This window comes from Crinia signifera, chromosome 12, assembly GCF_055691185.1.
Source record: "Crinia signifera chromosome 12, ASM5569118v1, whole genome shotgun sequence".
NCBI classification, from domain to species: Eukaryota; Metazoa; Chordata; class Amphibia; order Anura; family Myobatrachidae; genus Crinia; species Crinia signifera.
In genome coordinates, this window is record NC_139228.1 from 84,264,109 (window position 1) to 84,289,440 (window position 25,332).

Genomic DNA, 25,332 nt, shown 5'->3' on the forward strand with positions numbered 1-25,332 from the left:
CTCAGTGCTGTGAGGCAGTAATGTAACCACTACACCATCTGTACTGCCCCGAATATATAACACATGGTGGGAATAGAATGCATGACCTCAGTGCTGTGAGGCAGTAATGCTAACCATTACACCGTCCGTACTGCCCCGTATATATAACACATGGTAGGGATAGACAGTGCTGTGAGGCAGTAATGTAACCACTACACCATCTGTACTGCCCCGTATATATAACACATGGTGGGAATAGAATGCATGACCTCAGTGCTGTGAGGCAGTAATGCTAACCATTACACCGTCCGTACTGCCCCGTATATATAACACATGGTGGGAATAGAACCCATGACCTCAGAGCTGTGAGGCAGTAATGCTAACCATTACACTGTCCGTACTGCCCCGTATATATAACACATGGTGGGAATAGAACCCATGACCTCAGCGCTGTGAGGCAGTAATGTAACGATTACACCGTCCGTATTGCCCCGTATATATAACACATGGTGGAAATAGAACCCATGACCTCAGTGCTGTGAGGCAGTAATGTAACTATTACACCGTCCGTACTGCCCCGAATATATAACACATGGTGGGAATAGAATGCATGACTTCAGTGCTGTGAGGCAGTAATGCTAACCATTACACCGTCCGTACTGCTCCGTATATATAACACATGGTGGGGATAGAACCCATGACCTCAGTGCTGTGAGGCAGTAATGCTAACCATTACACCATCCGTACTGCCCCTTATATAGAACACATGGTGGCAATAGAACCCATGACCTCAGTGCTGTGAGGCAGTAATGTAACCACTACACCATCTGTACTGCCCGTATATATAACTCATGGTGGGAATAGAATGCATGACCTCAGTGCTGTGAGGCAGTAATGCTAACCATTACACCGTCCGTACTGCCCCGTATATATAACACATGGTGGGAATAGAACCCATGACCTCAGAGCTGTGAGGCAGTAATGCTAACCATTACACCGTCCGTACTGCCCCGTATATATAACACATGGTGGGAATAGAACCCATGACCTCAGTGCTGTGAGGCAGTAATGCTATAACCATTACACCGTCCGTACTGCCCCGTATATATAACACATGGTGGGAATAGAACCCATGACCTCAGTGCTGTGAGGCAGTAATGCTATAACCATTACACCGTCCGTACTGCCCCGTATATATAACACATGGTGGGGATAGAACCCATGACCTCAGTGCTGTGAGGCAGTAATGCTATAACCATTACACCATCCGTACTGCCCCGTGTATATAACACATGGTGGGGATAGAACCCATGACTGAAAGTGGGATGGTTGTTTTGTGTTTGCAGAAGAAGCAAAACAAAGACAGTGAACGCTTTGTGGGCGCACTCTTTAAATCATATATTGATGAGGTATAATGGAATTAGTTTAAAATGTAACTTTTATTTGAATTAGCTTAAAAAAGGTGGGGCGAAATGGAAATTATAATATATATAATATTGTTGGTTTTGTTGTGTGGTTATTCTATGATGTTAAATATACTTTTCAAATAAATCTCTTAACACCACACGTTTATTGTATCATTTACTGCACTTGATCAACACAGGTATGTGAACCTGAGTGACGGTAGGCTGCAAAAATGAGTTGAACCCCCGGGGTAAGGATTAGTTTCTGGGGGGGGTTTTAGGCTGCCCCACGTCACTTTGTATTGAATTTTAATAATTAGAGTAATAATACAGTAGGGCCTAATGGCCAATTTATGAACACTGATAGTAGGCGGCTCCAAAGCTGCTTGTCAAATGATCGTGCAACCCCAGATGTGTAATACCACACCTGGACTTCTCCAGGGGTCTCCCACCCGGATACTGCCCAGGCCCTTCACTGCTTGGCTTCCAAGTTCGGAAGGGTTTTGGGCAGACCAGTGAGGTATGGTGGTATAATGGGTAGGGGTGCAAATCATAGACAGCTGCTCCAGTTAACTATCGTAGTCATAGGTGTTAGCACGGATTGTATTGTCAGATTAAAGTGACACACTGTGCAAGAACTACGAGACTAATGAGCGACTAGTGAACGTTTATAGATATCTGAGGTTATGCAAATTTGGACCTGCACGGATATATAGAATTATCCCTCAGCACAGTGCATACATATACAGGTAACTAGATGATATTCAAGGTTGGTATTAGTAGGCTGGTATAGCACAAAGAACGTTGTGTGTGCAAGTTTTCACCAGCACAGATATCTATGGGGGATTAATCCTCTATGGGGCAGTGACACATTATGATAAATAAATGCTGTACAAGGATAATAATAATGAATAATCTTGCTCAGTGCAGGCAGATACAGGGTGATTTGATAGTATCCAAAAAGGTGGCAATAGTAGGTTGATCTGGCACATTCGCTTAGATTAGAACAAAATGTATACTGTTGCACTTTAGAGACAGATTATCAAGGTTGTAGCTGCACAAATGTGTCAAAGGAAAAAGTAGTTGCTCACAGTGTAACAAAGTCAGAAAGGAAAGCACTTGGGCTGTATAGCGTTTACAAGGATAATTAGCTGTGCTGCTGGTTAAATCATTAGAGTCATATAGTTCTGAAGATAATTAATTGTACAATACAGATTGTGGTTTCTCCATTCAACAAAGTCTTTTGAACTGTCAGATTACCTCTCACGTATCTGAGTTGTGAACATTAGCAGTTGAAAGAATTTGAATGGATAAAGACGACTGGGGGAGCAGCGCTCAGACGCGATACCGTCTGAGATTACTCCTGTACCTGAACCTGCTTAGCTTCCTGCAGGTGATCGTGGTATCCCGCGTAGAACTGCAGGGCTGGAGGGGGCTGAGTGACGTCCGTCTCAGCGAGCGCCCAGCGTAGTTGCGAGTCCTGCGGGGGAATAAGGTCAGGAGAAGCCGGCTTGGAGTGGTCAAACCAGCACAAACAAAAATAATAAAAATTTACTAAAAAATCTATAAAAAACTATAAATAATTTTAAAATACTAAAAAATAAAATAATAAATGTCAAAGCCAATTAAAAATATTAATCAGTGGCAACAATAACCAAGTGCGCCTATAAAGCATCATAACCCATAATAAATACACCTATTCAGCACAGATAGATAGTCTCGCTAAAAAATAAAAAGTGTACCAGTATGGGAAAATTTTCCCTTAAGTAAAATGGTGTCACATGGATCTGTCTAAACCTGTCTATCAGTATTCATCCCCACTATACAAATCGATATGGTCCTCCAAATGCAGCAATAAACTTAATTAACCACTTCCAGCACCATTATAGGTACTAAATATACGTATCCAGTACACTCAAATATATACAGTCTTGCTAGAAATACATCACGTACTATTATGGGCAAATATTCCCTGAAGCAAAATGGCTGGGATAGAGGAAGCGATCATACAATCCAGGATATACAAAGAACAAGCATCAACCAATGGTGATTATACACGTTATTCCGCAATGTGAGCACAGCATTGGACGGGAGATAGAATAAAAGGGCAGACGCCCTCATCCAAAATGGCGCTGCATGACGAAGCCTGACGTAGGCGAAACACGTGTCCAGCGGCTCCCCCACGTCATCCCACTTTGAACCTACAGCGGGACCACTCCAAGCCGGCTTCTCCTGACCTTATTCCCCCGCAGGACTCGCAACTACGCTGGGCGCTCGCTGAGACGGACGTCACTCAGCCCCCTCCAGCCCTGCAGTTCTACGCGGGATACCACGATCACCTGCAGGAAGCTAAGCAGGTTCAGGTACAGGAGTAATCTCAGACGGTATCGCGTCTGAGCGCTGCTCCCCCAGTCGTCTTTATCCATTCAAATTCTTTCAACTGCTAATGTTCACAACTCAGATACGTGAGAGGTAATCTGACAGTTCAAAAGACTTTGTTGAATGGAGAAACCACAATCTGTATTGTACAATTAATTATCTTCAGAACTATATGACTCTAATGATTTAACCAGCAGCACAGCTAATTATCCTTGTAAACGCTATACAGCCCAAGTGCTTTCCTTTCTGACTTTGTTACACTGTGAGCAACTACTTTTTCCTTTGACACATTTGTGCAGCTACAACCTTGATAATCTGTCTCTAAAGTGCAACAGTATACATTTTGTTCTAATCTAAGCGAATGTGCCAGATCAACCTACTATTGCCACCTTTTTGGATACTATCAAATCACCCTGTATCTGCCTGCACTGAGCAAGATTATTCATTATTATTATCCTTGTACAGCATTTATTTATCATAATGTGTCACTGCCCCATAGAGGATTAATCCCCCATAGATATCTGTGCTGGTGAAAACTTGCACACACAACGTTCTTTGTGCTATACCAGCCTACTAATACCAACCTTGAATATCATCTAGTTACCTGTATATGTATGCACTGTGCTGAGGGATAATTCTATATATCCGTGCAGGTCCAAATTTGCATAACCTCAGATATCTATAAACGTTCACTAGTCGCTCATTAGTCTCGTAGTTCTTGCACAGTGTGTCACTTTAATCTGACAATACAATCCGTGCTAACACCTATGACTACGATAGTTAACTGGAGCAGCTGTCTATGATTTGCACCCCTACCCATTATACCACCATACCTCACTGGTCTGCCCAAAACCCTTCCGAACTTGGAAGCCAAGCAGTGAAGGGCCTGGGCAGTATCCGGGTGGGAGACCCCTGGAGAAGTCCAGGTGTGGTATTACACATCTGGGGTTGCACGATCATTTGACAAGCAGCTTTGGAGCCGCCTACTATCAGTGTTCATAAATTGGCCATTAGGCCCTACTGTATTATTACTCTAATTATTAAAATTCAATACAAAGTGACGTGGGGCAGCCTAAAACCCCCCCCAGAAACTAATCCTTACCCCGGGGGTTCAACTCATTTTTGCAGCCTACCGTCACTCAGGTTCACATACCTGTGTTGATCAAGTGCAGTAAATGATACAATAAACGTGTGGTGTTAAGAGATTTATTTGAAAAGTATATTTAACATCATAGAATAACCACACAACAAAACCAACAATATTATATATATTATAATTTCCATTTCGCCCCACCTTTTTTAAGCTAATTCAAATAAAAGTTACATTTTAAACTAATTCCATTATACCTCATCAATATATGATTTAAAGAGTGCGCCCACAAAGCGTTCACTGTCTTTGTTTTGCTTCTTCTGCAAACACAAAACAACCATCCCACTTTCAGTTTAGTTACTGAACGCTGGGCGCACCACCAACGCCACAACTACCTGCATCAGCCTAGAGTAGTTATTTCATGTTGGTTATAGATTAGTCAAAGACCTAATCACCCAATTTCCAGCTGTAGCGGGTCCACCCCCCTCTTGTGTTATAGAACCCATGACCTCAGCGCTGTGAGTCAGTAATGCTATAACCATTACACCGTCCGTACTGCCCCAATGTGATGATTTGCATCGGGAGTAATTGGATCGACCCCTAAGAGATAAGATGAAGTGGCGTATTTGCAGATATTGTTAGTGTAAGGAGTTGGGGTTCCAAATTTAATAAAGAAATGTAAAATAAATCCTGGATATCTCAGTCACTCGTGGGCACACCCAGAGATGCCGACTGCCCCGGAGACTGGGCTACATGTAGTGCACTGCAGCAACCAGCTCCTGTCACTGCAGACGAGCCAACACATTGGTGTGACCTCATCCACACACACCCATACCCGCCATATGATACCCCTGACTAGCAGCAGGCTACATAATAGTATACGACAACTGAGGAGTTCTGACTTTAAAATACAGTGTATAGATCAGAGTCAAATATTTGAGAGAAGTTGCCTGTTAGTGTGAATTAGCATTTCTGTCATCCCAGCATTGTATAACCTCAGTTTATCAATATTTACTTGCTGCTGACCCTTGCACGTTTGCTCAGCACTCTGATTACTTTGGCATCAGTCACATAATAAAGACTTTCTATTGCTGGACTAGTTGCTCTTCAGCAAATACTACAATGGCATCAGCACAGAAGACACAGGGAGGAAATTTGAAAAAGAGACAAAATAAATTGATGAACTATTTTTGAGTAGAGTTTTGCATAAAAATATGCACACATTTGTTGGTGCATACCTTTTTAGGTTTCTCTATTTTACGAAGATGGTATTTTTACATTAAGAGTGTTTTCTTCGAGATTTATTAACGGTTACAAGAACATGCAGAATAATGGATTAGATTCACAGAAGAAAGGGTCGTGGCAGAACTTTCAAAACTTAAAGTGGATAAATCAATGAGGCCTCATGGGGAACATCCAAGAATTCTAAAAGTGCTTAAAGGGGTGCTGTTAACACCATTAACAGAATTATTCAACCAGTCACTAGAAATGGAAAATAGTGCAGGTGGTCCCACTGCACAAAAGTGGAAGCAAGGAAGAAGCAAACAACTACAGACCAGTCAACCTTATTTGTAGATAAATTGATGGAAACACTATTAAAAGTGAGAATTGTGGAATATCTCAAATCCAGAAGTTAACAGTATCCTAAACAGCATGCATTAACTGGCGGGAGATCATGCCAAACAAATCTTGTTGACTTTTTTGACTAATTGATAGATGTAGGGGGTGCTGTTGATCGACATTAGTAAGGCTTTAGTTACGGACCCATGCCACAGACTGCTAAATAAAATTAAAAATTGTGGGTTTGGATTCTACTATGGTTGAATGGACAAGAATTTGGTTGCAGGCTAGGAAACAGTGGTTCATAGTAAATAGAGTGCAGACTCAGGAAGCATAGGGTAGAAGTGGAGTATATGTACTTTTGGCCTAATTCAGGTTTGATCATTTGACGGGGTGGCGTTAAGGTGCTTGCTAGGCAGCAAATATATGTTGCATAGCAAACCAAACTGAATCAGGTCCTTAATCCAGTGCTTTTTGATATCTGTGTTAGGGACACTGCAGATGTTATCAAAGGGAAAACATGCCTTTTTGCAGAGGACACAAAAGTATGCATCAGGAAAAACACACCAGCAGTGGTAAAATAAATGTTTTAATCTATGTAGACTAGAGGAACAAGCAAGAACATAGAAGCTGCAGTTTTATGGCCTAAAATAAAATCATGCACTACAGTCTCAAAGGCTAAGGGGGTATTCAATCGTCGGGGAGATGCCCGCCGAGCCCTATTCAATGCTGTCTTCCCGGACAGCATTGAGCAGGGTATCTCGGCAGAACGAGCCCGACATCACAAGCTTTCGGGCTCGTTCTGCCGGGAAGTGACAAGCTGCCGGCTGCAGCTCACCTCTTCCCAGCTGCAACTCATGGCCACGCCCCCTTCTCGCTCCCTGGCAGGCGGGACATTGAGTCCCGGCTGCATGTTCTCTGTCGAGCTGACCGAGAACGGCGCATTGAACACCCCCCTAAATATAGTATCAATGGCACTATAATGGAATCTACTGAAGAGGAAAGGTGTCACTATTTCAGATGACTTGAAGGCAGGTAAGCAATGTAACAATGAGAAAGGCAAGTCATAAGCTTGGCCACCATAGAAGAGGAATCAGCAGCAGAAAGACAGACATAATAATGCCATTGTATAGGTCATCCTTGCTTGAGAATTTCAATAGCTCTTTTGGACTCAAATACCATGTTCAAGAGACTGAAACCTAATGTACCTTTCTGTCCCTCACACCTCTCTCCCACTCCCAACTGACTTTTGTGACAGATAAACAGATCTTTAGTCTCTCCACCCTCTCCTTCCATCCATACCCCTTCCAAGCCTACCTGCTCCTCCTATTGCCTCACCAGTCATTTATTTATTTATTACCAGTTATTTATATAGCGCATACATATTCTGATGCACTCTACTTAGATTTCAATATTATTTATTACTAATAAACTGAACAGAGAATATTTGAACATTCACATCTGTACCTGCCCGTGTGTTTGTGTACACACAAATAAACACATACATACATACATTCATTCCAGGCTTTGCTGGGAATTAATTAACCTACCAGTATATTTTCAGATTGTGGGGGAGATTCTCTAAGAATCTCCGCCCCCTTCGCCATTATAATTATCACATATGTTCTAACTAATGCGATAATTATAGCAAAGGACAGCTCTTGCGTTAAAAGCTGTCCTTTGCGGTGAGAATCGCCGGGTCCCAGCAGGTCCCAGCGGCTCCCCGATCCCTCCCACACCCGCTCTCCTCCTCCCTGCACCCGGAAGAGGATCAGTGCAGGGAGGAGGTCACAGGTCCGGGCAGCACAGCTCTGTGCACAGGTGAGGGGGGGCGGGGCGGCGGTAGAAGCCCATTGGCTTCTATAGGGCATCGCCAGATTTTTTGGGCGATGCCCCCCGCCGCGGTAACCCGGAGGGGGGATGCTTACAGCATCCCAAAATGCGATAAAGACCCTGATAACGGGGTTTTTACCGCATTTTTAGCTTAGAGAATCTCCCCCTGTGGGAGAAAACCCCCCACAAGCACGGGGAGTATTTACAAACTCTGCACAGTTAGTGCCATGGTGGGAATCAAACCCATGACCTCAGTGCTGTGAGGGGATGCAGTTGGTATCCTAACGCCGTAATCCCGACTGCTGAAATCCTGGCACTTTGTCCCTCTGTGGGTGTCCACGACACCCATAGTAGGAGAATACATTAGTGTGCCGAGCCCGCAAGTGTGGGCGATCCACGTCCCTCCCTTGTCGGAATTTTGAGCGCTGGGATTTCATACCAATCCCACTGTGATGCAGTAACGCTAACCATTACACTATCTGTGTTGCACATACGGTCACTCTTTCCATTGTCAACCTATCAGTCTATGCTGCCCCAAAAATGCTAACTATTGATCTTTGGGTTTCCAAATCAGGACCTAAAGGTGTTTTTCATTAAGACCTTTTTACTATAGCTTACCAACCCTACTCAACTCCTGGCCAGCTTTCCACCTTCCTAGTTCATCCTTTAATTGTTTACACTACCATTTCGTAGAATTTAAGCTCCCAAACCCGGTTCTCTTCACCTACACTCAATACGGACAGTGTAATGGTTAGCATTACTGCCTCACAGCACTGAGGTCACAGGTTCTATCCCCACCATGTGTTATATATACGGGGCAGTACGGATGGTGTAATGGTCAGCATTACTGCCTCACAGCACTGATGTCATGGGTTCTATCCCCACCATGTGTTATATATATATATATATACAGGGCAGTACAGATGGTGTAATGGTTACATTACCGCCTCACAGCACTGATGTCATGGGTTCTATCCCCACCATGTGTTATATATACGGGGCAGTATGGATGGTGTAATGGTTACATTACTGCCTCACAGCGCTGAGGTCATGGGTTCTATCCCCACCATGTGTTATATATACGGGGCAGTATGGATGGTGTAATGGTTACATTACTGCCTCACAGCACTGCGGTCATGGGTTCTATCCCCACTATGTGTTATATATACGGGGCAGTACGGATGGTGTAATGGTTACATTACTGCCTCACAGCACTGAGGTCATGGGTTCTATCCCCACCATGTGTTATATATACGGGGCAGTCGGGATGGTGTAATGGTTACATTACTGCCTCACAGCACTGAGGTCATGGGTTCCATCCCCACCGTGGCTCTAACTGTGCGGAGTTTGTATATTCTCTCCGTGCTTGCGTGGGTTTCCTCCTGGTACTCCGGTTTCCATCCAAAAATATACTAGTAGGCTAATTGGCTTCCAACAAAAAATAACCCTAGAATGTCTGTGTGCGCATGTACATGTGGTAGGGAATATAGATTGTAAGCTCCACTGGGGCAGGGGCTGAAGTGAATATTCTAATATTCTCTGTAAAGCGCTGCGGAATATGTGTGCGCTATATAAGAAACTTAAATAAATAAATAATACACTCCCTTTACAATCAGCATCCTTTATGTTGTGTACAATTTCATTACAAGCTGTTGTGCCTTACCCCCGTGACTCTCCACTGCCTGCTGACTACAGTGAATTGCCCTATACCCTTTCTCCTGTGGTTTTACTGCAGTGTTTGTATTTTTGCTTTGTACTCCTTAATTGGTTTCAGTTGTGCATTGTATTTATGCGGTTTGCTGTGATCCTTTTTATGACTGCTTCTTATATGTTGATAAACCAGCAGTAAAAACTGCAAACCTCTGAAAGCACTGAGTCACCTTAGATCCGTTAGGCTAAGACCAATCGGTTAGCAGAAACAAGGAAGTTGGTTCTTTAAAAGGCAGTTGACTAGTTTGCAGGAAAGGTGGTATCTTCTGAGATTTTGGAGGACCGTTGATGATATTTTCACTATTACCCCTTTTCCAGCGACCTAAAAATCCCAGGTTTTTGTGATTTTTGTCAGCAGCATTGGTAAAACCGGAGTAAAGTGACCCGGGATTTTTACCCTGGTCATTAGCAGGGTTCTTAGAATGTCTTATTGACCCGGGCAGGGGCGGCTGGCCATTGCACAGGCACTACCCAGCTACCCGCCAGTCCCCGCACACTGCTGCCGGTTGCCTGACCACCCCCTGCTGAGCTGACAGCCACCCGTCACTAAGGGGACCGCCTGCATTGCTGTGGCAGTCGTGCTACCTTTGCAGTATTGGTATTTCCTTTGCTTCCTCATGGTTGGCTGCCTGCTTTAGGTTTCAAGGATTTAATTTGCAGATCTTTTAAATCAACAAATATATAGATATTAATACACATATTGTGGAAAACGCTTTACCAGTTTCCACAGGTCAGGAATGTCCTCATATCCCAAATACCCTCCCTCGCAATAAGACCACTTCGTACTCATGAACTTGTCTCCACACTGTATGCAAAGCAAACGGATGCACAGAGAACCAGAATCTGGGTCCCACGGGCTTGGGAAAGGTGAACCTAAGCACATCCTCCAGATGACCCTCCCTTGTCCATCAGCAGCCAATTGGAACGCTCACATTACTGCCACATTACTGTACACAGATATGGTATATTTATTGTATACGACTCAGCAAAAGGAACACTGTGCAACAGTGGTGGATCCAAGAAGAAGGGCTGCAGTACAGTCCTAGATTCAAATAGGGGGGTCCCACCAACTGCCAATGATCCAGTTTTGAATGGCAGTTTGTGTGGCTCTCCTATTAGAATTTGGACTGCGCTGCAGCACCGCCCCCCCCCCCCACCCAGAGCCGTGCCTGCTAAGTAACCATATACCAATATCCCTTTGCACTTTAATGCCGCTATTATTTACTTTACGCTCTTGTTCTATTTCACTCCCCACCTTCTCTACCACTCACATTTCCCCCCAATATAAATAAGTACAATACCAGGTGAACAAACATTACTATTAGTCTGCACAATATTTTAACTACATTAAAACTGCCGTAATCCTTATTTAACTCACTGATCTGTTATTGGTCAATTTGTTATAGGATATATTTTTTTCAAATACAAAAAAAGAAAGAACGAAAGAGAGACACAGCAGAAAGTGTGATAAAAGCATAGATGATGTTCTTTGTACAACCATAGCCTCTACCTCTTTAGGCCAGATCTGATACATCAGGGGTCTTGCATCCAAATCCAACAAAGTGCTAGCTGAAGGTGCGGAGATCTACAGATATCGCCCTTACTGAAGGCATTTTAATAAGGTGACTGCAACAGAAGGAAAGACAATTATGCCAAAGCACAGAACAATTTATATACTGCTACAACAGAGACTAATCGAAGCACCGGATACAAAGCGTAATTTACATACTGGACTTTCATCAGGAAGGTTTACAGAAAGGCTTGCTAATTGCAGACATGGACCAAAAGGGCCTGATTCAGACCTGATCGCTGGGCTGCAAATCTTCGGAACCCAGCGATTAGGTAAAAGGTGCCCTTTTGCACACCAATTCCTGCCCCAGTGCACGGCTGAGAATTTGTACACAGCCGCGCGCACACAGGGAGAAATACATTCATCATCAAATGAATTTCCCCCTGTTTGTCGCGCCAAGTAAACCAGGACTTACTCAGCGCTGCAGTGGCAGCAGTGAGCAGGAAGCCGCTCATGACGTTAGCAGCCCTACCTCCCAATAGCCAGGGAGGGCTCACGTATGCGCACTTTGCGCAAGCTCGGTCCTTCGATGAACACAAGGGCCTGGTATACGCATCCGGGCTGAATCTGGCTCAGAGTGTAATATTCAATACAATATTACACGTCTTAATGAGACACTTCGGGACCTCAATCTTGTTTTATAACCATTACATAAAGTACAAATCACACACATCTACTAGAAGAGTAGAGCATCATGGGGCAGATGTATTAAGCCTGGAGAAAAAATTAACTGGAGATAAAGTGGAAGGAGATAACGCACCAGCCAATCAACTGCCAACTGTCATTTTCAAACACAGTTCATTGGCTGGTGCATTATCTCCTTTCACTTTATCTCCAGTTTCTCTCTTCTCCAGGCGTAATACATCTGCCCCAGTGTTCTATAGCACAAGGAACCATTTGTGAAACGTGTGCAATTTACAACTACAGCAATCTTCTCTAAAGTAGTCTCCAAGTTACAGAACAACCAGGTTAGCGGTGAAGCAGGCAGCAGTAGGAAGTATAACTGCACACGCTGGACCAATTCATCTTTCTAGAACAATGGATGTCCGGAAGACCATCAATCTCTTCATACTTCTTAAATGATCCACGTCACGGTCCGGCACCTTAGTCGCCCTGCACGTATGTGTTTGGGAGTCTCTCATGGGCTCATAAAGGCTGCCAGACGCAGCAGGTATTGAGGATACTTTCCATCAAAGCGTTGGATGCCTCCTGGGCCGACGGAACGGGTTTCAGCAGAAGGATCGCTGAAGCCCAGGTATTGTTCCATACCTCTTCCAAACAGATCATGATGGCAGAATATGCTGCACTTGGAAAGGATTTCTCCAGCTATGGGTCATACACTAGCACTATGTGCTTGATTGGTTAGTCAAACGTCCCCATATTTGATGGCTTGGACTAACACCGAGTCTGAATAGGGCCCGATGTATCAAGCTTCACAAAGTGATAAAATGAAGCGAGATAAACAGTCAGCTCCTACCTGCCATTTGTCAAGTAAAATGGTAGTTAGGGGCTGATTGGCTGGTTGTTTATCACTCTCCGTTTTATCACTTTGTGAAGCTTGATACATCTGGCCCACAGTCAAATGAACTTTACCTTAGAATTTTTTTGAAGGCCTCCTTGGCAGCCCCAAAGCCCCTCACATAGGTCTCAATACAGACGGAGTGCCTCTCATCCAGTGCCGGGGCTCGCCAGAATGCCCCTGTTGGCAAGATGGCGCTCCATCTGACTGGGACGCACGCATGTCCCAGCTTCTGTGCGGCGGGGTAACACGAACCCTGCCCGTCTCCGCTTCAGGGAGACAGGCAGGGATAGGGGGAGTGGGGAGGTGGGAACGGCAATGGAGCTCAGTTGTAAGGGGACATGCACCCCCTTCTGGCAATCCGATCGCCAGACCCTCGCTGGATGGTAAGCGCTACACCTTTATACATATAAAAGACCTAGAAGAGGGATGCAGACTCTTCGGCCCTCCAGCTGTTGTTGAACTACACATCCCAGCATGCCCTACTACAGTTTTGCTATTTGGCCATACTAAAACTGTTGCAGGGCATGCTGGGATGTGTAGTTCAACAACAGCTGGAGAGCCGAAGGTTCCCCATCCCTGACCTAGAGGAATCATTATATACTCCTTAACAAGAGGAACACTATTCTCCATCCCTATTTAGCTGAGCAAACGTTGCTGTGGAGAGCTACAAAGAAATTAAGAACTCTTGTGAATATAACCCCCTCCCTCCTCTCCCCATCCACCACAACAAACGCTCTTTACCTTTACAATTACGTAGATCAGATATTCCTTTTCTACAACCAGAAACCTTTATGGCCAGGAAAGCGATTTACAATCCCAACATTATCAAACAATATATATATATATATATATATATATATATATATATATATATATATATATATATATACACATACATACATACATACATACACATGCATAGGAATCCGCACACAATTTACTGGTTCATCCCGGTAGTGCTCACTCCAAGGCACCAGTCCAAAATATAGAAATTTGAAAGGAGGGCACTCACCAATTCGCAGGTAAAATTTTTCTTATTTATTCAATTCATTCAAATATTGAACCTCAAACAGTCGTTAACGTTTCGGTCCACATTTCAGACCTTCTTCAAGACTGACAGCAAAGCAGCAAGAGATCATACTCCAACAGAGACCTAATTCACACTGAGCCCATGATGAACTTAAATACCCGCCTCTACAGGAAGAGCCTTACCATAACCAATGGGTAAGCACTCAGTTCAATTTACTTACTAGCGATATCAAAACTCATAGGGCAGTATTCAATGAGAAAAATTCGCTGTGATTTCTGGAGAGTTTGTGCTTTTCACGCGGTGGAGAGAGGTTTTTTTTCTCCAAAGGCGAGCCACCCTATTCAATGTGAAATATTCTCCGTCTTTCTAAGTGATTCTCGCCGTCTCTCTCCGTGTAGAAATTCTCCATCTTTTGATGGAGAGCAGGAATGTGAACTTTTAAACTAAAAGGGTGTTTTTTTTAATGTTGGTGTCAAAAAATCAGTTTTTTTTTTCTGTGAAGGGCCATGTTATTTTTATTCATGTGCCTATAGCACATGAATATATATTTAATTTAAAAAAAAATATTTTTTTACATTTTTTTTTTTTTACACAGTGCAGCCAGCAGGGGGCCGGAGCGCTCGAGCCGCTCATTAGATATTCATATATTCACTGCACCCGATGCACGTTCGGGTACAGTGAATACTGGGTCCCCCGCTGGCTATAGGGGGGGCAGCCTGTGCTGCCTGGGTCCAGGGGAGCCCTGCTCCCCTCCCCATATCCCCTGCAGCAGCCAAGAGAGACTTTAATCTCTCTTGGCTGCTACGTCCCCCGGCTCCCTGACAGCTCCCTGCCGCGGACGCTCGTCCGCTGCAGGGGTTAAGACTCGCCGCGAGTGGCGGCAAGTCTTTAACACGTTGAATAGGGGGAGCAGGAGTGGCAGCGAGCCCTCCGGAACACGGAGAGTGCACGGCGAGCAAAAAAAAATGCTCGCCGTGCACGGAGAATATTTCCATTGAATACTGCCCATAATCAACTGCATTCTATTATCTAATACCTAATAGAATATATATATATATAGCCTGTAAGATGTATTACAAATATCCCCACCACTTGCACAGATCACCTGCAACAATACAATCAGATAGCGCGGCGTGCGTTCCATCTCTGTGGAACGCACCGCCATCTTGTTTCCGCTATCAGCGTTTTAACGTGTATTGCAGCTATGTCTCTACACACGATCTTACTGGCTCCCCACAACGCCCTGGTATGGTGTCGAGCGCTCTACCTTATTAGATAATCAAGGGAACAGGCGGACCCGGCGGTTCAGATAGATCCTCTGTGTAGACACATACAGTCTATCACGAGCGCGTCACCCGGATATGACGCCCATTTCCGGGACTAATTTATTTGTATACATTGTTACCCTAGTAACGCGTCACCCACTTGTGACGTGCATATCCAGAATACATACTAATGTCGCGTCACCCAATTGTGACGCCCATTTCCGGAACCCGGATGCTTGCACCTAGTGTCACCATAGCAACGCATCGCCTATTTGTGTATGTCTAGAATTCATCATATAGCGGCGTTTTACCTTTAGCTGTTTATGTCCATAGAGCTGAGACCATGATGAACTATGAACCCGCTGAGTAACGTTTTTTTGAGAGAAAATCTCTTTTTTTGTCCCTTTTTTTGATACATGCATCTATTCCGACACTGGCCCTTTAAGGTTGTGGTATGGTGTTGGGTGTTGATTTTTATATATATAACCATTAGCCTATTGTGCCAGACAATAGATATATGTCAGGCAGTAGGTAAAACGCCGCTATATGATGAATTCTAGACATACACAAATAGGCGATGCGTTGCTATGGTGACACTAGGTGCAAGCATCCGGGTTCCGGAAATGGGCGTCACAATTGGGTGACGCGACATTAGTATGTATTCTGGATATGCACGTCACAAGTGGGTGACGCGTTACTAGGGTAACAATGTATACAAATAAATTAGTCCCGGAAATGGGCATCATATCCGGGTGACGCGCTCGTGATAGACTGTATGTGTCTACACAGAGGATCTATCTGAACCGCCGGGTCCGCCTGTTCCCTTGATTATCTAATAAGGTAGAGCGCTCGACACCATACCAGGGCGTTGTGGGGAGCCAGTAAGATCGTGTGTAGAGACATAGCTGCAATACACGTTAAAACGCTGATAGCGGAAACAAGATGGCGGTGCGTTCCACAGAGATGGAATGCACGCCGCGCTATCTGATTGTATTGTTGCAGGTGATCTGTGCAAGTGGTGGGGATATTTGTAATACATCTTACAGGCTATATATATATATTCTATTAGGTATTAGATAATAGAATGCAGTTGATTATGAGTTTTGATATCGCTAGTAAGTAAATTGAACTGAGTGCTTACCCATTGGTTATGGTAAGGCACTTCCTGTAGAGGCGGGTATTTAAGTTCATCATGGGCTCAGTGTGAATTAGGTCTCTGTTGGAGTATGATCTCTTGCTGCTTTGCTGTCAGTCTTGAAGAAGGTCTAAAATGCGGACCGAAACGTTGACGACTGATTGAGGTTCAATATTTTAATGAATTGAATAAATAAGAAAAAATTTACCTGCGAATTGGTGAGTGCCCTCCTTTCAAATATATATATATATATATATATAACAACCACCGCTAAATAATCCACATTTCATAAGAAGAATTATTTAATGAGTTTCTTCCTTTACAGTTGTATGATATCCAAACAGCCATAAACAGTGAAGACTGCAGCTTAAAAACAAAAGTCGGGAAAAATATCATTGTTAAACCCCACCCCCAAAATAAAAAATAAACCGATCTTGCCCCCCCCCCCCCCCTCCCACTCCCCCGTAACAAACACAAATACAACGCCATGTTCCCCAGGACATTCTCCGAAGATAAGAAAGTGCAGTCTGCTCTTAAAACATGGACCTGGGTGACCTTGTATAAAGATGATGGTTCGTTATCCCATAGGGCGCTTATGCAGTCTCTGTTCCGTTCACTGCAGACCACGGAAATCATGTGTAATACTGAGCATGATGAGATCGGTCTTCTTAAAATACAAAAAAAAAATAGACAACTCAAAAAATAAAAAAAAATAAACACAAATCCACATGGGAAGGGCAGAGGAGAATGGACGTGGTGTAAGTTCTATACAGTCAGTAGGTTTAGGTTTCACTTTATTTATAATTCAAAGTCTACTTTTAGCTCTGTTGCTGCTCCGGGCCGCTGAAGGCAAACAAATACATGGAGGGAGGAAGGAAGTCGGGGCACGAATGGAGCATGCAAGGTCAGAAGCAGCAGGCTGGTCCGGCTTAGATAAGTCCTCTCCTTTTCTTATAGTCCTCCAGGTTCAAAGATCTTCTTGGTGCTCCGTCCTTGGCGGGAGGGGCCTTTGAGGAGATGGAAAGCGACTTGGATTCTGGAAAATGGACATAAATAGGCTTCAGTGCTGAGATCTTTCATTGGCAATATCACTTCACACCAGGGGCGTCTTAAGAGAGGAGGTGGCCTATGTGCAGCCCCATCCTCTCTGCCGGGAGCTGTAGGGTCCGAGCGCTCTAGTGCTCAGACACTACCGCACATGTGCGGAGCTCTGCTATGGAGTCTGAGCACTAGAGCTCTCTTACTCCACTGCACTGCCGGGAGCTGTAGGGTCTGAGCGCTCTAGTGCTCAGACACTACCGCACATGTGCGGAGCTCTGCTATGGAGTCTGAGTACTAGAGCGCTCATACTCCACTGCACTGTACCATTATTCCGGCAATTTCTGCTGAGATCCTGCCGCGGGACTCCGGAGGATAAGCATAATCTAAATGGGTGCAGCGTGCGCGCTGTGGGACCCCTGGTACTCACGCTACACCCATTATAGATACGCCACTGCCTCACACTAACACCAGACATCCTCAGAATGCAAAACTTTACTTTAAAAGGACCTTATTCGCACGGGGAGTGATGTTTTGCACCGGCGCATTTGCAAACGTAGTGTGCATGCGGCCACGGTGAACAGGGGATTTGGCGGGCTCACACACTCAGGATTGTGGGGGGCGTGCGGTGGCGGGTCGGCCGATTTCCCCATGGGAACGTCCTGTGTTTCATGGGCGTTCCCATGAGAACGCTGGGTGTTCCCAAGCAAATCGCCCGGTGACACGGGTGGGGAGTGGGCACTTAGAACGTTTGCCATCATTCGACGGTCCGCGACCATTGAATGATGGGGGAATAGTTCCCCCTAGTCTGCGAGTCAACCAGAATACCCCCCTAAGTCTTAACGGCACAGGCTGCTGGAGTGCATGTATATCACAGAAAAGATCATACATCTGACCCATTTATCAAGCAGTGAGAAAACGTGCTGTGAACTTCCTGCACATTATAAATGCTTGTCCATCCAATCTGCTCCTGTCAAGGTTTTGAAAAGTTACAGTTAGGAGCCAATTGGCTTGCGCACAATACATATAATTCGCAATGAGTTTTGTCACTCGTTGACAAATAAGTCCCAGTGTTAAGACACCCATTGACTTTGTACCATCTTGGAGCTACCTTTAGAGGCACTTCTAGTGGAGGCAGCAATTGTGCACTACCAGATTACTATGGTAACGCCACCTCAGCGAGTTCTATCTGCTGCGCACAAGGACGAGTAACACAGGCAGGATAAGTAGGAACGATCGTTACTGGTGGTCCATATACTGCAGCACAGCCAGAGGCTTTGGCCACACTGCTGTCACTAATCACAGAAAGGCCACTAATCCATTTATCCAGGTGGAGGGTTCACTACTGTACAAGGCTTGGGATGTCTTTCTGGGGGATGGGAGGTAGCAGAAGGTACGTGGGCATCTCGCAGATCTCCGACAATGCTCGTGCTCACAATTTGCCTTGAAGGACCAATGCCCACAGATTTTAAGGCCATCACTGTTCCTGTATTAGCTAGTATGGCTAGTCTTCATTCATTAACCCAACAGTGTCATGCCAAATTCCTTAAATATATCACCTAGTACAGAGGCTTCATCTTCCACAGCCCTTATTATAAGAGTAATCAGATTTCCATTTCTCTACCTCTTGTATTCTTGCGTTTAACCCTGCAAGTGCCAACAGCAGCTAAAACTGCAAGCGGCGCTCACATTGGTTATATAAAATTCAAATAAAAAATGTTTTGTAAAAGAAGATTATATTTCCTATATAAGGTAACATCACAGGTCATTATGATGAATAAAAGTGTTTTCTAGGCAATTTTCACACCTTTTAACAATTCTACTTAGTACTCATGGATTTAACTTAGTTTTATTATAAATTTCAATCGTTTCAGGGTCAAAATCTATTGTAGGAAACATCTGTCACGTAGAGAACATACTTCGTACAGTACTAATGGCATGGTTGTGGTAATTAGGGGAACGACACCGGCAAGGAAGGATTATTACACGAAAAGGATTTCCAAACACTAATTACCTGAACTGGGGACTTGTAGGTCAATCTTAACATCAAAGTCATGCACTTTAAATAAGTCCTCGGAGAGATCACTGGTTGATTTGGGGTTTCCGTCCTTGTCTTGGTTTTGACTCTAGTTTTAAAAAACGAAAAAAGTGAAAGTCAGAAACCACAGAAAAATGTTTATCGTTTATGCAGAAACAACCGTCCAATGGAGAAAGAGCGCAGGCACCGAACTATCCAATGGAGAAAGAGCGCAGGCACCAAACACGTTAAACAACCCTGTAATCTTATGTTACAAACAAGTTTTATCACATAATGGTCAATCCCCCTCGGCTCTACCTTCTGCAGAACATTGCACAACTTCAGTTTAGTACCAATAAAGTACATGCGGGAAAGCCCATTAAAAGCAGCAAATTACGTTTCACAACAAGAAGGTCTACCCCTGCGACAAGGCTGGGAAACCCTGTGACTCACAACATACCATTTTATTTTAATAGTAAGTACTAAGTAAGAGGTGATGGATCTGGTTGTGGGAGGCAGATCACAATGAATGTTCCCAGAATCATGACTTACCTGGAGCCAGGTCTTCAGGATCCCAATAAAGCATCTCAGTCATTCTGTCTGCAGGATTTAAATTGGGCTAATGACACACTCCTGGCTTTGCCTTTATAATACCATGGTCCGAAATGCTGACAGTTAACATTTCATAGCCAACATTTTGGAAACATTAGACCCAGGCCACCAGGAGCAGCGAAGGCTACTGCTTGTAAACAGAGTTCTCTTTTTATAAATCTAACTATGTTGCAGACAACAGGGACGCTGTGTACCAATAGCATGCTGCCAGCGACTGAACACAAGAGCTAGTAGGACGTCGGGGGACACCCGGCGGTTTCACAGAATAGTCCAGTTTTGTGGCAGACCAAAAGGAATTTATCCCAGTGGAATAGGGGTCATCCAGACAAAGTGCAAAATTAATCCAGATTTTTTTGGGGAATGTTAGACTATGTATGGATTGGTAGCAAACACTAACAGATACAATACAACCTTGTTATACCAATCATATAAAAAGCTGCAATAAAATCCTTCCGGTACTTAACATAAAAGCAACATCTACAACATAGGGTGATAGTGTTCAGTCTAGCACCCGCCTTCTTTGAAAACCCATGCAGTTCCTCTTCCCTGCCTGGGGTGTCACTGTCTGCTGTAGTGCTTCTAGCACAGTGTGGTCTGTACATAAGCACTGATATGCAAACCAGACCTGTACTAGAAACACCACAGCAGACAGCGGCACCCCAGGGAGAGAACAGGAACTGCATGGTGGGTGCTAGAATGAACACTAGGGTCATATCCTATAAGCCCGATACCCATTTACGCTAATAAAAATATCAGACAGATAAAAACAGATCACGATAAATGGCCGAAAGCAAACAAGTCGGCTATGTGCACCCACCCAGCCTGAAATCTATACGCTTACATGAAATGTTTCCACCAACCAAAGTAACAGAGCATAGAGCACCCGATAAGAAGGCAAACAGGCACTGCAATGTACAGGGAACTAACGGGCAAACACACTAGCAATTATGTCGTCATTTTTTAAGGGATCTGACTTATATTGACTAGATCACTTTGAAAATGATACTACATCACTCAGTGTGTAGGGGCCATGGCGCTGCGCAGCCCCGCCCATTGCGATCACCGGGCGGTGTAGATCGAGTATGAATGAGAAATCTAATCAGATCAACAATGCTCTTACTGGAGAACACTCAGCGCTGACACATCACTGTGCAACATCACCACGTGTGTAGACCCCTTAGCGATGAACTAACATTGCTGGCTGAACACCAAATATAATATATGCCATTATCTCAACCCTGGCACCTATAGAGAGGAGCCCAGCATCCATAAAATCATCGGCCACCCAATTTAAGTAGGGAAGTTACACCTCTTTCAACTGATGGATCCCATTAGTGCTTATTGTCTCTGGTGGTTATTGGACAAGGTTACCCTACACTAGGGGTACACAGGAGTTTTCTATGTGTGTGGGAGGTCTCTACATACCCCATCTTACCAGTAAATGTGGGGCTACTCAAATGAGGTGGCTCTATTCGCAGGTTACTACTATGTGGCATAAAATGAACGAGGGCAATACTGTGGGGCATAAAATGAAACGCTGCTACAAACAGGTTTCTCTCTAGAAGCACTGGGACAGAGCTCCCTTCATTATGTTGCTTTGTGCACAGAAAATGTTGTCTATGACCTGGTTGTCTAGGTTATTTATTGGTAGGTCTTATTGGGCTACCATATTCTCCCTACACACAGTAAGTGCTTCGTTTAAGACCATTTCAGGTACAGATTTTTTTTTCAATGCAGTGTACACACGGTGTGATTTGCACGATTGATTTTGATGATAGTCATAAATCGCATAGCACATCGTCCAAATTGCACCGAGCTATGCAGCACCCAATTTTATCCCGATGCACGGCCACACGGCATAGGAATCAAATGTAGAACTTTTTTGGAAGGAGAGCTGCGCTGCTCAGTACAGCATAGCCCCCGCTCTACCACCCCCTTCCCCCTCCCCGCCAGCCGAATCTATATCGGCAGCCACCACATTGGCCAGTGTGGACACGGTAAAATCCTGGGTTTTTTTACTATTTAAAAAAGAAGGTGGATCATAGGCGAAATAAAAGCCACAAAGTATTTATTTATGGCGCTTAAAGATCATATTTGCTTTTGGTTCTTTTTCTTGAAATTTCAGGACCATTTGGGTTTATTTTATTGTTTTTGACAGTCTACAATAAGTAAATTCCTACACATAGGGAAGTCCTGTAAACATTTATCATCAAGCGTGAGGAATAAGTAGGTCAATCTATAAAGCCAAGAATAAACTGAATTTATGACAACACCCAGGTAAGCAGAGGCAGTATGTACTCAACAAGTACAATAAGGCATTCTACCAACACAGATCTGGTAACCCAACTGACGCAGGTTCTCACCATCGCCCAGAGAAATCGTTACATAAACATCTGGCTTCTAACCCGTAGTGTAGGCAAGACATGGAGACGATAAAGATTACCGAACTCTCTGCTATTTCTCAGATACATAAAGTATGCAATACACTACAACAGTGGTTCCCAAACTGTGCGCCTAGGCTCCCTGGGGTAAGTCAAAGCACTTGCAGGGGTGCCACGGTTTGGTGGTCCAGAACCGATTCAAATTATTTATAGTCAATGTAATAGGCAAAATCTGAGCTTGTGGCTTCCAGTTTTAAAATATGTGGATAAACAGAAGTGAATCCTGTCCCTCACCACATAACTGGACCTAAGGATGAAATATAAGCGCAACTTATTTAATTTAATATTGTTTTCTGAAATTCTCAGTAGTAAACTCTGCACCTAGGGGTGCCGTGTTAAATATTCTGATAATCTAGGATGCCGTGATGCAAAAAAGTTTGGGAACCACTGGGCTACAAACACAAAAGAGCTACAGTATGTATCAAGTCACAAATATAAATAATGCCTTAAACCTTGCAGTATGTATCTAGCAACCCATCATGAAGAAAATCAACATTTATCTGAATGTCCAAACACACTGGGTGACTATGCCCAGTGTGTATGGACAGCGATGATAGCGTTCATCGCAGCGGGGAAAGCAGCTCAGTTCATACACACTGAGCGACTTTCGCCCTACCCGGCGCTGACGGAGGGGGTGGACTGCTTTGCATAGCACATCGCTATGCAAAGACATCCTGAAATAAAAAAATATATATATATATATATATATATATATATATATATATATATATATATATATATATATATATATATATATATATATATATATATATATATATATATATATATATATATATATCTCATCGCCCGGGCAGACACACTGGGCGGCTTTAAGGTGAAAGCCGCTCAAACAGGCTGTTTTGATTGTCTTTCAGCTCAAAGCCGCCCAGTGTGTATGGCCCGGTGGTGAGTGCTGCTGCGCACTCCCGCATCATCGCCGGGAAAGCCGGTCATCTGCTGGTAATACCAGCAGATGTGCGGCCCTAAGGACGGCTTTTCATAGCACTGCGCTATGCAAAGCTGTACTCTCCCCGCTGACTACACCGGGCAGAGGGAAAGCCGCTCCGTGTGTATGCACTGAGCGGCTTTCCCCCCAGCGATCATAGCTATCATCGCTGTCCATACACTCTGGGCATAGTCACTCAGTGTGAATGGACCTTTACTTTAAGGTAGGTTGAGTATAGATGCCTGACGTCTGGGAAACTCAAAAAGTTCCAAGCTTTTGGAGCGGGTATTTAATCATGTCACATCCCTATTCAATGCGGCTTTTATTAAAGTCAAAACCGCATCCACGGAAAATATTCAAACTGCCCCGTACATCGGCGAGTCATTTGTGGATCCACGGTTTTAATGACAGTCGAAAAATCTACATTTGGACTAAATAGTTAGATTGGTAATTTGACCGAAAATAGTCAAAGTTCCGAATGTCGGAAAAAATCTGCACGAATTGAATACCCGTATTGATCGTTGATTACTACAGGAGTTTTGGGAATAAAGTACACAATAAAATAAAACTTCTATATAACACACACATATATACTGTACATATACACACACAAACACACACAAAAAGCACATACACAAAGTAACCAACTCTTATTTTGCACATATCAGCTGCTGCTAATTAAGAGACAAATCATCAGTTCATTCATAGGGGACCAATGGTGATAGGGATGTCATTACTGGCTCTAGTGGTGCCAGAAGAATAAGGGTATAACAGGCAGAGCAAAAGACAAAATTGTCCCTTCTTGAATACTAGCGAAAAGAAAAAGGCCGGACTTTTTCCGCAATGACCCAGAGCTGCCACACTGTATAACGGAGAAGGGAATCACAGGCAAGATGGGCTTATGTCCTGCACCACAGCTAGAAGCAGGATAAGGCGGCAGTAGTGCAGTGCGTGCTGCAGGGGGTATAGAACAGGGAGAAAACGATTTCATTTAAATCCTTCCACATTCCTGGCAGGATGACCTGTGAGTGTTTCGTTCCTAATCATAACCACATAATGGAGAATGTGCTTGAATCGCAACAAAAATCTTAAATACATTCCATGTGGTTCAGAAGTAATAGCGCCCAGGGCACATTTATTCTCCAGTGTCCAGGAAACGAGCGCCAATCAGTCACAGGATACTTTGTAAACATCCCCCCTAGAGTCATGGTCCGATGCGCAAACAAACACGTTGCTACCAGCGGCTTCTCAGCTCATCTGACCACACGCCAGGCCGGTTCTACGCGTATAAGCGACAGTCCAGGGGCAAGTCAGACCTGTCTGCTAGGCGTATATCCGCTGCCTAGATAGCAGGAAAACGCCGCTCCGCAAGTGGAAGTGTACGCTTACACATTCGCTCGCATGCGACCGCACAGAGGAGAAAAAAATCATTTGATGGTGACACAATCGGATGACTTCCTGTTTTCGGTATGAAAAGCCTAGACTTACTGTTCATATGGCCGCTTTCCATCGAATTCGGGGCACACGCGGACGTCACCAGCCCATCCCAAGCAGTTATGGGCATGCCTGAATTCGCAGGGGTACGCCCAGTGTTTCCATGGGTGCCTCCACTTTTTGTGGGTACGCCGATGAAATGATGGGCGGACCCCAGCAATCCCCCCCTCCCCCGGCTGCCAATCATTTTGCCAATGCCCGAGCGAGTGTAAAACTTGCCAATGGCGCTCGCTCTGGGGGTTTGCAAATGAGCATGAGCGGACCCCCCACCATCGGGGATGGGGCCAAATTCGGACCTGTGCAAACCG

General features: G+C 44.3%; 1 protein-coding gene and 2 pseudogenes across 1 annotated transcript in view; 1 reads left to right on the forward strand and 2 right to left on the reverse strand.

The window, feature by feature from the left end:
- Positions 1–1,797: 1,797 nt before the first annotated feature.
- Positions 1,798–1,916, reverse strand: LOC146050867 (5S ribosomal RNA; annotated as a pseudogene).
- Positions 1,917–4,580: 2,664 nt separating this feature from the next.
- On the forward strand, positions 4,581–4,699 carry LOC146050868 (5S ribosomal RNA; annotated as a pseudogene).
- A 12,061-nt stretch (positions 4,700–16,760) lies between these two features.
- Positions 16,761–25,332, reverse strand: part of RTF1 (RTF1 homolog, Paf1/RNA polymerase II complex component) — a 47,924-nt gene continuing 39,352 nt past the window's right edge. Inside the window, exons 17-18 of the mRNA XM_083167244.1 lie at positions 19,529–19,640; positions 16,761–17,512 (exon numbers count right to left, since the gene is read on the reverse strand). Of these exons, the coding sequence (XP_083023370.1) occupies positions 17,406–17,512; positions 19,529–19,640 (219 nt within the window). The 3' untranslated portion in view covers positions 16,761–17,405. The remainder of the gene's footprint in view (positions 17,513–19,528; positions 19,641–25,332) is intronic.